This window comes from Erythrolamprus reginae, chromosome 10, assembly GCF_031021105.1.
Source record: "Erythrolamprus reginae isolate rEryReg1 chromosome 10, rEryReg1.hap1, whole genome shotgun sequence".
NCBI classification, from domain to species: Eukaryota; Metazoa; Chordata; class Lepidosauria; order Squamata; family Dipsadidae; genus Erythrolamprus; species Erythrolamprus reginae.
The window spans coordinates 4,397,409-4,415,030 of NC_091959.1; the positions used below are offsets into that span (position 1 = coordinate 4,397,409).

General features: G+C 40.7%; 1 protein-coding gene across 1 annotated transcript in view; it reads right to left on the reverse strand.

The window, feature by feature from the left end:
* Positions 1 to 7,426: 7,426 nt before the first annotated feature.
* The window catches only part of SEMA7A (semaphorin 7A (JohnMiltonHagen blood group)), a 48,153-nt gene continuing 37,957 nt past the window's right edge, over positions 7,427 to 17,622 (reverse strand). The window contains exons 9-14 of the mRNA XM_070762626.1: positions 17,151 to 17,259; positions 15,091 to 15,274; positions 14,285 to 14,400; positions 13,167 to 13,324; positions 10,698 to 10,762; positions 7,427 to 9,896 (exon numbers count right to left, since the gene is read on the reverse strand). Coding sequence (XP_070618727.1) covers positions 9,529 to 9,896; positions 10,698 to 10,762; positions 13,167 to 13,324; positions 14,285 to 14,400; positions 15,091 to 15,274; positions 17,151 to 17,259 — 1,000 coding nt within the window. The 3' untranslated portion in view covers positions 7,427 to 9,528. The remainder of the gene's footprint in view (positions 9,897 to 10,697; positions 10,763 to 13,166; positions 13,325 to 14,284; positions 14,401 to 15,090; positions 15,275 to 17,150; positions 17,260 to 17,622) is intronic.

The following is a 17,622-nucleotide window of genomic DNA, read 5'->3' on the forward strand; positions in this document are numbered from 1 at the left end:
AATAAAATAAAATAAAATAAAATAAAATAAAATAAAATAAAATAAAATAAAATAAAATAAAATAAAATAAAATAAAATAAAATAAAATAAAATAAAATAAAATGAAATGAAATGAAATAAAATAAATTGAAATGAAATGAAATGAAATGAAATGAAATGAAATAAAATAAAATAAAATAAAATAAAATAATGAAATGAAATGAAATAAATAAAATGAAATAAAATGAAATAATAAAATATAAAATAAAATAAAAAATAAAATAAAATAAAATAAAATAGATAGAACCAAGAAAGCTTCCAGAAATCATCCCCAGGGGCTCAGCAAAACATCATTTGCCTAGAATCCACTTAAGCCCAAACCAGTCAACCACGAGGATTAGATTTATTAATCAACCCAATGCCTCTGTAGACAAGTTCCTCTTTCTCGGAAATCAGAAGGTAAAAGTGGAAGTTTTGAGACCACTAAGAAAGGGATGGCTCAGTACCACTTCTGCATTGATTCTTATCAAAGACATGGTTTGATTTCCCCTAAATTTCGGAGCAAAGATTATTTAGCTTCTGAAAAATACAGAACGCTTGATAAAGAAGACGAGATTATCAGGTTGATGCAGTCATCGAAGAAGCCGAGTCTCACTGGTTATAATAATATTGGATACAAGCTCAGTTTTAAGGTTCTACCGGCGATGGGTAATTCTTCGGAAAATTTCCCCGTCCCTGGAAATCCCTAAAATTGAGATTACATCCAGCCGTAGTAGTAATAGTAGTGCAGTACATATACAAGGGAAATCCACTTGTATAGAAAGAGAGAGCAAACCCCATTCCCTTCTAGCACTGATTACGTTACCTAGTTGGGATGTGAAATATCTGCAAGATAGCAGCCATTGCAAACCTGAGTTTGCAAGCCTGAGTTACAAATTCATTCGTTGCAAACCTGAGACCTAAAATGGTCACCTAACATCAAAAACATCATCAAAAAACCACAACAAAGAATGTTCTTTCTGCGCCAGCTCAGGAAGCTCAAACTGCCCAAGGAGCTGCTGATACAGTTCTATAGAGGAATAATTGAGTCTGTCATCTGCACCTCTATAACCATCTGGTTTGGTGCTGCAGCCCAACAGGACCGACACAGACTTCAGAGGAGAATCAGAACTGCAGAAAAAACAATGGCTGCCAACCTGCCTTCCATTGAGGACCTGTATACTGCACGAGTCAAAAAGAGGGCGGGGAAAATATTTACTGACCCCTCACATCCTGGACACAAATTGTTTCAACTCCTACCCTCAAAACGTTGCTACAGAGCACTGCACACCAAGACAACTAGACACAAGAACAGGTTTTTTCCGAACGCCATCACTCTACTAAACAAATAATTCCCTCAACACTGTCAGACTTTCTACTAAATCTGCACTTCTATTCTACTAGTTTTTCTCATCATTCCTTTCACCCATTTCCTCCCATTTTGACTGTATTACTGTAACTTGTTGCTTATATCCTAAGATTTTTATTAATATTGCTTCTTCATTGCTTATTTGACCCCTATGACAATCATTAAGTGTTGTACCACATGATTCTTGACAAATGTATATTTTATTTTATGTACGCTGAGAGCATATGCACCAAGACAAATTCCTTGTGTGTCCAATCACACTTGGCCAATAAAAAATTATATTCTATTCTATTCTATTGAGTTCACTGCAAACCTGAGTTACGGGTATTCATTGCAAAAATTCATTGCAAACCTAAGTTATGAATATTCCCTTCTATTGAAAATTCCATCAATTATGACAGGAGTTGGCCTGGATGCCATAGTATGTTTACTTTCTATTTTTGGTTCGAAATAATTTTTTAAAAAAAAAAAAATCCATGATTGCTAAACTTTGTGAAATGTTGACAAACTCACCCCTAAGATTTCAGGCAATGATTGGCGAATCTTATGCAAACATTTGGCGTTCTGCAAACTAACTTTACATCTTGGGGTAAATCCCATAGACGTTATCCAACGATGCGATTAGTTTCTGAATGATAGCTATTTTGTAATCAAGACGAAGTTTCGTGCTTCTGGTAAAAGTCAACAATAAAAGGCATTTGTTTTTCCTTTTTGTTTTAATCGTGCACAATGGCAGGCAGAAGGAAGAACGAAGAATGACAGGAGGGGACTTTTCGCAATGTTAATATTTCAGAGTCATTCGGTGAAACTGTCACAAATACAGGACGAATTGAATTGTTAACAAGACGTGAATGGAATTTCCTGGCTCAGGATATATTGAAGGATGGGTGGCAGAGTTTCAAACAGTCAGGAGATACAGTGGTACCTCTACTTAATGTTCTGTCTGAGTCACTCCAGAAGCCAATACCAACCCAAAAAGAGAAGCCAGACACACTGGTAAAAGGCAAAGGCAGTTTATATAATGCAAGGAAAACACAGGTAACAGAAAATGTCCTTACAAACAGGAAAAACGCTGGAACTTCAAATATGTACACGAAGGGAATAGTCCATGAAGCAATACTAGATTCTTGCTGCCAAGACGAAGCTGTAGATAGCAAACAGACGCCTCCCACAAGTCTTCCAGACTGCGAGGCCACAAGCCAAGATCAGAGACGCTGAGAATCAAAACAGGTCACCGCAACTCCAATTGATAACACTCCACATGGCTTCAAGGCCTTGCCTGCCTTTTAAACCGTGCTGATGAGGACCACACCCAAACCCAGCTAGTTCCAATTCAATGGTGATAATATTTCTTTAACTGCTCCTTTCATTGCTCTGAACGTCTCTGTCTCATGTCAATGACAGCTTGTGCGTCATCACCTAATGACTCCAAGCTACTGGCTGGGGAGAGCCCCCCCCCCCCCGGGGCTCTCATGCTGTTCTCCTTCATCCCATTCCTGACTCTCCTCTCCCCCGTCCGACTGTTCAGCCCCCTCCTCTGCGCTGTCATCCTCCTCCGGGCATGGAGTCAGCAGAGACACAGCTGGTCCCTGAGCAGCCTCAGGCTGAATCACAACACTTAAGAACTTTTCTAGATAAGAACTGGGTGTTCAAGATTTTTTTGCCTCTTCTCAAGAACCATTTCCTACGTAAGAACCCAAGCGTGGAAAAATTTCCCAGGAAATTTCAGACTGGCAGGAAGGCCAAGACAGTTTTTTTTAAAGCCTTAAAGTTTTGGATTTTTTTGATTCCCCTCACCTCACCTTCTTCCTTCGGCAGCGACTGTCCTCCTCCTCTTATTCCTCCTCCTCCTCCCACCCAAATTCCGAGCTTTTATTTCTTTCCTAATGGGTTTGCACGCATTATTTGCTTTTACATTGATTCCTATGGAAAAAATTGCTTCTACTTACAAACTTTTCTACTTAAGAACCTGGTCACGGAACGAATTAAGTTCTTAAGTAAAAGTACCACTGTATTTGGAAGACTAGCAAATTTTGAAGGAAGGAGAGAGAGAGAAAGAGAAAGAGTGAGAAAGAGAGGGAGGGAGAGAGAAAGAGAGAGAGGGAGAAAGAAAGAAAGAAAGGAAGAAAGAAAGAAAGAGAAAGAAAGAGAGGGAGGGAGAAAGGGAGGGAGGGAGAGAGAGAGAAAGAGAAAGAGAGAGGGGGAGAAAGGGAGAGAGAGAGAAAGAGAGGGTGGGAGGGAAAAAGAAAGAAAGAAAGAGGGAGAAAGGGAGGGAGAGAGAGAGAGAAAGAGAAAGAGAGAGGGAGAAAGGGAGAGAGAGAGAGAGAAAGAGAGAAAGTGACCTTAGACAGAGAAAATAAAAACGAAATGCATTTATTACAGCTGTAAAGATCAGCTGATATTTCTTTGGGAGTTTTTCCCCCTCCTTTCTCTTTCATTTCTTTCATTCTTTTCTCACCCCTTTTCTTTCACTTTCCTTTATTTTTCTTCTTCTTTCAAATGTTTTTATTCTGTAAAAAAATTCTTGAATAAAACATTCCTTTTTTTAAAAAAAAAGATCCCTGGGAACAGAGTTTTATTTCGTGTCTGGGTGGGGGAAGGGAGGAAAATTCTATCCAGGTGAAAGTTAAAGTTTACAGATCATAAACTTGGAGCAGGATGTTGCACTGTTTGAAGTAGGGAGGAGAACCTTGGCCTTATCTGAGTTTGTTTAAATGGGAGAAATGCCAGGGTTAATGAAGACCAATTAAAAACACATTCCAGAACAAGGGAAATCACACCTATAGTGTAAAAAAAATTCCTTTATTTAAGGATTTATGTAGTGCCTCCTCCCCCCAAAAGTCATTTTTTTAACCTTTTGATTGGATCATTAAAAATCTTTTGCCAAAGCTATAGGATAATCAAGAGATTGCAGAAGTCCGAATTTAACAGGTGCTTTAAGGCTCTGCTTAAAATGTCTGGTTTCATTTTAAGTCATTTCGATTAATACAAACCAGAAATGCAAACTCTCTCTTTCTTTTCTGAATAATTCATTTGCAGAGTGTAAGAACTTGGGTGGGGGGAAATCTCTACGATCTCCAGGGGTTTACAAATTTAGGAAGAAAAGATTTGACTAAGAAGAACTGAAATTGGGAACTTAGCTCTGAAAGTTACCACTGAGAAGATCTACCAACAGCTGCTAGATTTGACTGCGTATTCTGTTTTTAAAAAGTGAGCATCTGTATTGTTATTTATGGGAAGGATGTCAGGTGCACTATTCCATGATTATTATTTTTTAAAGTCAGAATTGGTTTTCAAATCACTTTACACCAGAATAACAAACACTAGGAGTTTCATGGGATGGATAGATGACAGATTAGACAGACAGATAGAGACAGACAGACAGACAGACAGACAGACAGACAGACAGAAAGACAGGAGTGTATGTGTGTGTTTGTGTGTGTGAGAGAGAGAGAGAGAGAGAAAGAGAGAGAAAGGGAGACAAGCAAGCAGGCAGGTAGGTGAGATAAGCAATAAAGATAAAAAGATAGGAGGAAGAGGACAAAGAGGAGGAGGAGGAGGAAGAAGAAGAAGAAGAAAAAATATGATGGAGAGAGGGAGACTGAAGACAACAATGATGAAAAATAGATGATGATGATGATGAAAATAGAAAGATAGATAGAAAGAGGATAGATAGATAGATCGATAGATAGATAGATAGATAGATAGATAGATAGATAGATAATTAGATGATAGCTAGATGATAGACAGAGATAGAGAGATGATGGATAGATAGATAGATGATAAATTAAATGATAGATGAGTAAGATAGATAGATAGACAGACAGATGATAGATAGATAGATAGATAGATAGACAGACAGACAGACAGACAGACAGACAGACAGACAGACAGAAAGACAGACGGATGATAGATAGATAGATAGATAGATAGATAGATAGATAGATAGATAGATGCCCCATCTCAAAAGTTGGAGGCTGAACATCTTCAATGACAGAAGCTCTGATAGTCTATTAGCGCTATGGTTCTAATGCGGTACTAATACCACTCTATAAAGCCTTAGTTAGACCACACCTAGAGTATTGCATCCAGTTTTGGTCACCACACTACAAAAAAGACCCTGAAACTCTGGAGAAAGTGCAGAAGAGAGCAACCAGAGTGATAAAGGGACTGGAAACTAAAACATACGAAGAGAGGGCGCAGGAACTGGGCATGGATAGTTGTCCACACTAAGAGCCCAAAAAGATCCTAAGAAATTCAGCAAGGGAGGTATTTCCACTAAGGTCAGGACGCTAGAGAAGACGTTCTGATTCATCTTCCATATTCGCTGTTTATGCTTTTATTTTTAGTTCTTTTTATTTTTAGGAACTGAAAAATGGAAGCCATCGGTATAATAGAGCTGTGTATGCATTGTATTCGGAGCGGAACCAAAGCACAAAAAAGGAGGAAGCAGGATTTTTAAATAAGACAAACATGGAGCTCAATATAGAGCTGGCTTGGTCTCCAAAACATCACCACAATAGAACAGGAAAAGGAGAAGGAACCGTCCTATAGAGGTTCTCCCTAAAGGCCTTGTGGGCGCACTTCTAAAGAAATGTGAAACAAGGCGGAAACCCAAAATAACCTACGATTTGGAGGCCAGCCTAGGCCAGTGGCAAACCTCTGTAAGACTTCAGGCTAAATGCTCTGTCTCATTGCCAACTTCTTTTACAAGGAATTTGTAAGATACCGGAGAAAAATTGACTTAGCTAAAGGACAAAAAAACCACCCAACCCTCAGAAGTCTTTAGTTCAAGCTAATTGCATCACTTATCTAAGGTCAGTCGGGTGATGGGTTATAGCCAGCAGTGAAATCTACCACTACCACTACTACTACTACTACTACTACTACTACTATTATTATTATTATTATTATTATTATTATTATTATTATTATTATGTCAGTACAACACAGCAAACGAGATCACTATGCTGGATTTCGTATTTCATCACCAGTCGGGCGCTTCCCAAGCACCTAGGACTGCGTGATGTAGCGGTGAAATATAATAATAATAATAACAATAACAATAATAACAACGGCATCCTTCAATCTCAAAAGACCATGGTTACTAACAACATCATCATTATTATTATTATTATTATTATTATTATTATTATTATTATTATTATGTCAGTACAACACAGCAAACGAGATCACTATGCTGGATTTCGTATTTCATCACCAGTCAGGCGCTTCCCAAGCACCTAAGACTGCGTGATGTAGCGGCGAATTATGTTTGCCAATCCCAGTAAAGCGGCCTTTTGCAATTGACAGATGGAGATTTTGTCAATTCCAATGGTTTTCAAATGTCCGCTGAGATCCTTTGGCACTGCGCCCAGTGTGCCAAGTACCACTGGGACCACGTTCACAGACTTATGCCAGAGTCGTTGCAGCTCGATTTTTAGATCTTCGTATTTCACTAATTTCTCTAGCTGCTTCTCCTCAATTCTGCTGTCTCCTGGGATTGCGATGTCGATGATCCATACTTTCTTTTTCTCCACGATCACAATGTCTGGTGTGTTATGCTTCAGAATTCGGTCAGTCTGAAGTCTGAAGTCCCACAGTAGTTTAGCTTGCTCATTTTCGACCACTTTTTCGGGCTTATGATCCCACCAGTTCTTTGCCACTGGTAAATGGTAGTTCCGGCACAGGTTCCAGTGGATCATCTGTGCCACAGCATCATGTCTATGCTTGTAGTCAGTCTGTGCGATCTTTTTGCAGCAGCTGAGTATGTGATCGATTGTTTCATCTGTTTCTTTACAGATTATTATTATTATTATTATTATTATTATTATTAAATTTGTATGCCTCCCCTCTCCGTAGACTCGGGACAGCTAGTAGATGGCACCTAAAGATTCATAAACATGTTTTTTCACCCTCTGCACAAGTGCAAAAGGCTTACCCAAATAAAAGAGCATGTTAACATTTGAGGCGTCTATGTGCAGCTACGATTTGCATGGATTGAAGTCACCAATCGATAAAGAGGTAAGAAACATAGACTTTATTCCAGTGGATTCCGACCACATTTGATACGTTTATTTTTATTTTAAAGCACTCTAGTTAAAAAAAATACATGGTACAAAATACAGGTAGAAAAGAAATTGGAAGCAAAAATATACAAAAGGAATGAGTTTTTGGTTTAGAGCAGTGTTTCCCAACCTTGGCAACTTGAAGATATCTGGACTTCAACTCCCAGAAGCCCCAGCCAGCATTCGCTGGCTGGGGAATTCTGGGAGTTGAAGTCCATATATCTTCAAGTTGCCAAGGTTGGGAAACACTGGTTTAGAGGTATCTATGAGAAATGTGCGTCCAAACAAACACAACCCTCAAAATGGCGGCTGCACCCATGTGATTAAAGTTCCGCCCCTTCAATCGCACAGCGGCCATCTTGATTTTTTTATTGGTCAGCCTCTCTCCATAAAACGCCTGTTTTGGGTCCCTTCTCTTCATAATCACTGCTGCAGCAGCTCAAAGTGCATCGAAGGATCATACGATAACAATATCAACAGCAAAGAAATGTACAAAAGCCAAATAAGGAATGACTCTTGAAAGAAACGACAACGATGTAGTGTGTAGCACAGAATTGCCTTTAGGGCTTGAAAGACCAAGAGGTACTCAAAAAAGGAAGGACAGGTTCATTGCATGGTTGATTCTCCAAAGATTGATGGCCCCATACCAAAGATTGACTCTTGAGTGAGCCTCAGGAAGTGGCTGAACGATCAACCTTAGTCCGCCATAAAGTGAACAATTTTGCACCAGATCGGAGGACTTCATTGCAAAGATTTACAAAATCTCTCTTTAATGATCTGTTTCTCCAGGAACTGGAGCTCCCAAACCTCAGATGTTCAACCCTTGTTTCATTTCTCATCCACCATGCTGAAATGGGGCATTTACAGCCAGTTCTCCTAGTCCCAGGGTAGGTAAAGTTGGTTCTTCTATGACTTGTGGACTTCATCTCCCAGAATTCCTGAGCCAATCATGCTAGCTCAGGAATTCTGGGAGTTGAAGTCCATGTGTCACAGAAGAGCCAACTTTGCCTACCCCTGTGACCTAGTCCATCTGTAGGCGAGTGAGAACCTTCACTAACCAAGGAACATTCAACCACGTCTTCCAAAGAAAACAATTGGGTGGGTTTTGTTTTCGTTTTTTTAAAACCCAACAAAAACAGACCACAATTGTTTAAAGAAACAGGATGCAACTGAATGGAGTGGAGGAAACAAACAATATAGATCAGGGACCAATGTTTACACACACACACAAAAAGGAAATTTCTCTTTTAAGAAAAGAGAAAATATAATAAATAAATATTCTACAACTATCCTGAAATATAATAGTTTTTTCTCCTCCAAAAATGTTTATGACCTATAGATCTGAACAGCTTTACCACTATCTTCTTCAATGAAGCATCAGTAACACCAACGGAGGTGATGGAGAATTGAAAATGCTCGGTTTTATTCAAGCTGGACTTCTGAACAAACTTGGGACCAAGTCAGCGGTGGATTGCTCCCAGTTCGGCCCAGTTCTGCAAACTGGCTCCCACATCATGCACGAACTGGTAGCAACAGGTTTTAGAACCCGCTATTGGACCAAGCCCGTTCCACAAAGTCAATTTAATTTAATTTTAATGTCATTTATTTCACTTCTCTGCCACCCAACCCTGTAGGGACTCAGTTAACTTGTTGAACTGTTAACTGTTAACTTGTTGGAAAACCACCAGCACATATCTTCTGCCACAGATCTTGTAGACCCTTGTCGGTCTATTTTTAGGCAAAACTCATCTTTCTTTTTAGAGGTTAGTCTGGTCTCAAAGCCACCGCAAGGTTTTTCCCCATTAAGATGATTCCATGTTCTTCCCCGATATATTTACTTAGGATGTTATTTGTCCAGTTTGTAGAACCACCCATCTCAACAAGGGAAACTGAGGACATCCATCATTTTTCCTTCTCTGGAGCCTCTTCTTCTTTCTTTGTCTCCAAGCGGGTGTCAAAAAGATCAAGGTTCCTTTGAAATGCCACCTGCACTGACCTTGGAGGTTCAGCTCTACAACCATCTAAATTGTGAAATGTCGTATCCGGCCAAGTAGGGGCGTGTTGGGAAAGTCTTCATTGGAGGATGAAGACTACAGCTATCATGGTCAGTAACTCCAGCCAGAACGATAAAGAAGGTATAGAGCCGAGTCCTGCGGCCGATCTTGCGTCCATGCGTGGTTGAGAGGGATTATCCAGGCACGTGGTTAGGACCGTCTGAGAGAACCAATCCTCTTTAGAGACGCAGGAATAATTGCCGTAGAGCTCAGAGGTCATGCCGTAAATGAAATGAAGGCAGTGACGGTGCCCAGCGTTGCAATGGGCAACGGGCCGGCCGTTGTGAATCCAGGTGTAATTGGCATAATGGGATTCTTGAGAGCAATTCAGGAAATAGCGAGAGAGTAAGGGCACCTCGGCCGTTGAGTACAGGCTGCTGATGTCTCCTGGGGAGGAAGGAAGGAAAGAAGGAAGGAAGGATAAAGGGTCAATGGAGGGTCAGATTGGTCCTCTCTATCTCCTTTGGTGAATATAGAAACATAGAAAAATAGAAGACTGACGGCAGAAAAAGACCTCATGGTCCATCTAGTCTGCCCTTATACTATTTCCTGTATTTTATCTTACAATGGATATATGTTTATCCCAGGCATGTTTAAATTCAGTTACTGTGGATTTATCTACCACGTCTGCTGGAAGTTTGTTCCAAGGATCTACTACTCTTTCAGTAAAATAATATTTTCTCACATTACTTCTAATCTTTCCCCCAACTAACCTCAGATTGTGTCCCCTTGTTCTTGTGTTCACTTTCCTATTAAAAACACTTCCCTCCTGAACCTTATTTAATCCTTTAAGATATTTCACATTGCCTTTTAAATGAGGGAATAGTAGAATTAGAAGAGATAGACAGACATGCAGAGACCTGGGGCAGTTTCCAAAATAAAAGAAACAAATAAAACTGAATTCTATTATGATGGTTTTTATAAACTTCCATCAACTTTCAGTTAATTATCTTTTTCTTCGTTCTAAAACTCACAAATCTTTTTTTTTCTCCTGCAATTCACTGCTACTTCAACACTGTGTCCAGTAACCATTCTTTCCAACAAAATCTCATTCCCACCCTTGTTATCTTCTTCCTTCTCCTAATTTCTTATGGCCCTTTTAAAAAATATTTTCCCAGATTTTGCAGGAAACATCTGCCTTCTTAAATATGTTTCTTAAACACATGCAATTTTGCTCATGACTATTACCTTCGGAGTTTGCGTTTGAACAAATGTTTCGAGGGACATCGTGTCTTAGAGACTGCAATAAAGTTCTAAAAAGGAAAAAGAAACATCAAATTAAACATCAAAGCCCTTCATAAATGAGGTCATCACAGGATCAGCCTGCTGCAACTCCATAAAAAGATATGCAGTGGTCATATAATTATTTACATTTGCTTAGCTGGTCAAAAAAATAGCTGGAGACTCACAATCAAAATGATTCATTGTTTTATTAGAAGGCCATGCTCTCACACATTTTTACTAGGTTGCTCGATTAACCACTTTTCTTTGGTTTGTATAATACAGAGTTATTCAAAAAAGAAGGAACCGATTTCATGATGCGTTGCTTGAGTTCTCAAGCATCGTCATGTAATGAGTCAGTGACCATTTGAAAGAGGAGTTATCTAAATTTTGAGTGGCTGTCACAGGGGCGATGGAGTCACATCGTTCTTTCGGCAATGTTCAGCTGTTCGTTTATGACCCAGAACTGAACACAGTATTCCAAATATGGTCTTATCCCACTGCATAGAGCACTGATGAGACCACATTTGGAATACTGCATTTAGTTCTGGAGACCTCACCAAAAAAAAGAGATTGATAAAATCGAACGGGTCCAAAGACGGGCTACAAAAAGGGTGGAAGGTCTTAAGCATAAAACTTATCAGGAAAGACTTCATGAACTCCATCTGTATAGTCTGGAGGACAGAAGGGAAAGTAGGGACATGATCGAAACCTTTAAATATGTTAAACGGTTAAATAAGGTTCAGGAGGGAAGTGTTTTTAATAGGAAAGTGAAAACAAGGGGCCACGATCTGAGGTTAGTTGGGGGAAAGATTAGAAGTAATGTGAGAAAATATTATTTTACTGAAAGAGTAGTAGATGCTTGGAACAAACTTCCAGCAGATGTGGTCGGTAAATCCACAGTAACTAATAAACATGCCTGGGATAAACATATATCCATCCTAAGATAAAATATAGGACAGAATAGATGGACCATGAGGTCTTTTTCTGCTGTCAATCTTCTATGTTTCTATGTTTCTATGTTTCTGTGTTTCTATGTTTCTGTGTTTCTATGTTTCTATGTTTCTATGTATGTTTCTATGTATGTTTCTATGTATGTTTCTTTGTTTCTATGTTTCTATCAACTCAGTGGATTGTGATATGCTGAAACGAATTGGATTGTGATATGCTGGGAAGAATTCTCTTATCAAACTGATGCTGGGCCATGCTGCAGGTGGTAGCCACATTGTCCACAAAAGTTGATTGTGAGTAGAGTACTTGGCTGGACTTTTTTATTACTTTTCCTTAATAAAATATTGCATCATGAAATCGGTTCATTTTCTTTTTTAGTAACCCTGTATACTAGCTCAGCGGTAATCTGTTTGGTTGGGTTCATGGAAGAGATAAGCCAAAGCATTGGCCAAGGTCAATGCTAACCAAGATTAGCATGTGAGAATGGAGCCCATGAGATCTTTACTTGATCTGGTGGACCAGAGTTGCATGAATACACCCAATTGCAAAAGTGACATCACATTTATGTTTTAGAAATTTCTTGTCAGGTTTAAGAAGGTCTGGTGAGCTCAGCCATCTCATGTTTGTTTGTTTGTTTGTTTGTTTGTTTGTTTGTTTGTTTGTTTGTTAGTTCGTTCGTTCGTTCGTTCGTTCGTTCGTTCGTTCGTTCATTCATTCATTCATTCATTCATTTATTTATTGGATTTGTATGCCGCCCCTCTCCGGAGACTCGGGGCGGCTAACAGCGACAATAAAACAGTGTACAATAGTAATTTGGTATTAGAAATGATTAAAAATCCATTAATATAAAAAACCAAACATACATATATACATACCGTGCATAGAATTGTAAAGGCCTAGGGGAAAGAGGATCTCAATTCCCCCATGCCTGGTGGCAGAGGTGGGTTTTAAGTTGCTTACGAAAGGCAAGGAGGGTGGGGGCAGTTCTAATCACTGGGGGGAGTTGGTTCCAGAGGGCCGGGGCCGCCACAGAGAAGGCTTTTCCCCTGGGTCCCGCCAAGCGGCATTGTTTAGTTGATGGGACCAGGAGAAGACCCACTCTGTGGGACCTAACTGGCCGCTGGGATTCGTGCGGCAGAAGGCGGTCCCTGAGATAATCTGGTCCGGTGCCATGAAGGGCTTTATAGGTCATAACCAACACTTTGAATTGTGACCGGAAACAGATCGGCAACCAATGCAGACTGCGGAGTGTTGGAGTAACATGGGCATATTTGGGAAAGCCCATGATTGCTCTCGCAGCTGCATTCTGCACGATCTGAAGTTTCCGAACACTTTTCAAAGGTCGCCCCATGTAGAGAGCGTTACAGTAGTTGAGCCTTGAGGTGATGAGGGCATGAGTGACCGTGAGCAGTGACTCCCGGTCCAAGTAGGGTCGCAACTGGTGCACAAGGCGATCACACAAATTATATCAGTGATGTAACCTACCCATTTTTGTTCTCATTGATAGAAGCGCATTGCTTATTGATCCATCCACAGTAGGGGTCCCTGGACAGCACACAACTCCCACAGTTGTTCTTGTAGGCCCCACAAGTGGCCATGGGGAGCTGCACAACCTCGTTGGCCGAAGCCATGATTAATTCATTCTGCCAAATAAAACAAAGGAGCCATTGAAATGAGCTTTCTTGACTAGCAAGAGATGTGGGAAATGGGCAGATGTGCCCAAGGTCATGAAACTCAGACTTGACATTGTGGTGTGATCAATGAGAAAGGAAGCTGGACATCAGGATCCAACAATAGATGGACAATCACATGTTGAACATTCTTAGGATTCTAACACTAGATTCAGGAATGTTCTCATTGCAAGATCAAAAAAATTCAAGATGACCATTACAATCTAAGATCTCCCTAGTTGTAATGTGTGTCACACATGCATAGACCTCTAGATAAAGGGTTTCTCTGAACCCATCAACCCTAGTAGAGCCCTCTACTCCTCCACTCGCAACAGAATACCCTATGCAACTAGACTTACAACCCTAGGTTTAGAAACTTAGAACTACATCGCGTCTTAAACACGACCTAAGCATAGCCCATACATTCATCTGCTACAATGTCCTTCCTGTCAATGACTACTTCAGCTTCAACCACAACAACACACAAGCACACAACAGATACAAACTTAAAGTAAACTGCTCTAAACTCGACTGCAGGAAATACGACTTGAGTAACCGAGTAGTTGATGCATGGGACTCACTAACTGACTCTGTAGTATCATTTCCTAACCCCCAAAACTTTAGCCTTAGACTGTTCACTGTTGACCTCTCCCAGTTCCTAAGAGGTCAGTAAGGGACGTGCATTTGTTTCGGTCACTGTCCATAGAGAACAACAAGGCAATTTAAAGCCACAGTTAATTTTATGGTTTGCTGAACAAGCCATGCTGGCTACCTTTACAAAAAAAATATAAAGCTCTAAGCCATCTATGCCAGTCTACAAAGAAAACCAAGCTGGTTTTCAACACATGCTAAGTCAGAACTAAACAGGTTACTCAGTAGCCTAATATCATAAATGTCAACTCTATCGTGATAAAGTGATGGAGTCTTTCTTACCCTTGACTTGTCTAAAATCATGGCATGGATGACCGCCTGGGACTGGAAAGGCTGGATTTCCAAGATATTCATGGGTCCACTTGGTAAGATGACCACTTTATGGATGCTTCCTTTGTCTGCGTGGGGGATGAGGAGAAAGAAAGATGAGCCACGTGAAGAAAGGGATGTGGACAGTGAGAAGTGCAACAGGTAGAAAAGGTGATTCAAGTGGGCCAGAAAAGCAAGATCACTTTTTTCACTTCGATGGACGTGAATACATTTCACCATAAAACCCCTTAGAATGGACCTTGCCCCCTGCTCTTCCATCTTTGACTACCGTATTTTTGGGAGTGTAAGATGCACCGTTTTCCTCCCAATTAGGTGCTAACGATCTTCCCAGCTCTTATCTTGCAAACTCCTTCATTGTTACTCTCTCCAAAGAATGTTTTTTCAGCCCTAAGTCTTTGCAGGCTATTTTTCATTGCACTACTTGTTCCAAATAGGTTTCTTTCCAGCCCTAAAGAAGTGCTAATAATGTTCCCAGCTCTTATTTGCAAGCTCTTTCATTGTTACTCTCTCTGAAGAATGTTTTTTCAGCCCTAAGTCATTGCATGCTTTTTTTCATTGCTCCAAATAAGTTTCTTTCCAGCTAATGATGTTCCCAGCTCTTACTGGCTAAAGCTAAAGCCAAGTTTTATGCTGTTTGTAGAAGAGAGAACGCCTCCAAAATGCCTTTATATTGAGTTGAGGAGATCTCTCTCAAAGCCAAACTTTCACGCACAACTTCTAAAACTAGCAAGGGTGTTACAGATTGCTTTGTCGGTTACCTGTGGCTAGGTACAGAACATCGTAGTTTTCGTTATCTGCTGCGTGAACCTGGTGGACTCCGAGTTGCTGGTAATGATGTTTGCTGTAGAAGAGGATTTTGCCATTCATTTGGGCAGCCACTTCTGGATAGCTGTCAATCACTTTGAAAGTCTCAGGTGGAGTCTTCTCCATTCCTTGTAGACACTGTCAAGAATGGCACAACAGTGATAATCAGGAGGTGGGTGATGGATGGATGGTTGGATGGGGATAGATGGATGGATGGATGGATGGACGGATGAGTGGGTGGGTGGATGGATGGAGGGAGGGAGGGATGGACAGATGGATGGACAGACGGACTGATGGATGGATGGGGATGAATGCCTATGGAGAAAAAAAGTTGGGATAGAGTGATGGGTGGAAAGATTGTTGAATGATGAGGGAGTTGGAGAAAGTGAGATGGTGGGTGGATAGATGGACAGATGGATGGATAGAAAATGAGAGAGAAGGAAAGAAGGATGACAATGGATAAGTGGATGCATGAATAGAGAAACAGAGTAGTGGGATCGATGGACAGATGGATGAATGAGTAGAGGAAGGGTTCAGAGAAAGAAAGATGGATGGATGGATGGAACCCCAGTTTGTTCCAGTGTCACGTAGATGGAGGTGTGCTTTAAACTGGAGTAGACAAGTGTTGAGAAGAGAACTTCTCATATATGTTTCCATCTGTGATTACTGTGAGAGGGGAATAAAGAAAAACTTGTGCTACGTTCATTTTCTGAAACTAAAATTCCCCGGGTTATTTGGATTTGATCGAGCATGGCGTGCAAGGCAATTTTAAACAAACACTTTGTGGAATTCTGGCAAATTACATGCACATGTAAATGGCTAAGAACAAATGAAACTAAATACGGCAATGCTGAAGCCACAACACCAGCCCAGTCCAAGTAAATCCATTAGTGAGTTTATATTTCTGGCACACACTTCTACATCTGCAATAAAAGTAAGTGGGAAAAGACAGGATTGAGAACACTGTCCCTCTGCTTTTAGTCATTAGTATTTACTCACTAAGAGCTGTGTTGGTTCAGTAAGTAGATTGCAGTATTGCAGGCTAATTTTGCCGACTGCCAGCAGTTCGATTCTCAGTGGCTTAGGGTTGACTCAGCCTCCCATCCTACTGAGGTCAGTAAAATGAGAACCCAAATTGTTGGGGGCAAGAGGCTGACTTTGTAAACCACTTAGAGAGGTCTGTAGGGCACTGTGAAGTGGTATATAGATCTAAGTGCTATTGCTATTACATCTTATCCACTCTCAGTTTGGAACAGAACAGAATAATAGGGTAGGGCAGGGCAGGATAGAATAGAGCAGAGCAGAGCAGAGCAGAGTAGAATAATAGGTAGGGAAGAGTAGAGTAGAGTAGAATAAAATAATAGGGTAGGGAAGAGTAGAATAGAGTAGAGTAGAGTACAGTACTCTACTCTACTGTAGAGTAGAATAATAGGGTAGGATACTCTACTCTACAGTACTCTACTCTACTGTAGAGTAGAATAATAGGGTAGGGAAGAGTAGAGTAGAGTAGAATAGAATAGAATAATAGGGTAGGGAAGAGTAGAATAGAGTAGAGTACAGTACAGTACTGTACTCTGCTGTACTCTAGAGTAGAGTAGAGTAGAATAATAGGGTAGGGAAGAGTAGAATAGAATAGAATAGAATAGAATAATAGGGTAGGGAAGAGTAGAATAGAGTAGAGTACAGTACAGTACTCTACTCTACTATACTCTAGAGTAGAGTAGAGTAATAGGGTAGGGAAGAGTAGAGTAGAGTAGAGTAGAGTAGAATAGAATAATAGGGTAGGGAAGAGTAGAATAGAGTAGAGTACAGTACTCTACTCTACTGTACTCTAGAGTAGAGTAGAGTAGAATAATAGGGTAGAGTAGAGTAGAGTACAGTAGAGCAGAGCAGAGCAGAGCAGAACAGGACACACAAGGAATTTGTCTTGGTGCAAATGTTATCACATAGGCTCTAAACTGACTACATGTTGGAAGGATCCATTTTCCATCTAACGTCCACCACTGATTTTTACCTGTCCTGGCTTCACAGCAGGGGGTTTCCCACTGTAGTTTCTCAGGGTGGACGTCCTGAAGCGTTCGCTGATGTCACTAACGGAGTAGACACAGACTGCCGAGTAACCCCTGTGGAAACGAGACGCAAGGAATCAGCCTTCCATCAACCGCAGCTCTTATTTGTATATGGTTTCTGATTAGACGATGGCCAATATTTACATTATGGGCCAGTAAAAGGGAGGGCCTTCTGCCGCACGAATCCCAGCGACCACTTAGGTCCCACAGAGTTGGCCTTCTCCGGGTCCCTTCGACTAAACAATGTCATCTGGCGGGTCCCAGGGGAAGAGCCTTCTCTGTGGCGGCCCCAACCCTCTGGAACCAACTCCCCCCAGAGATTAGAATTGCCCCCACCCTCCTTGCCTTTCGTAAGCTCCTTAAAACCCACCTCTGCTGTCAAGCATGGGGGAACTGAGATACTCTTTCCCCCTAGGC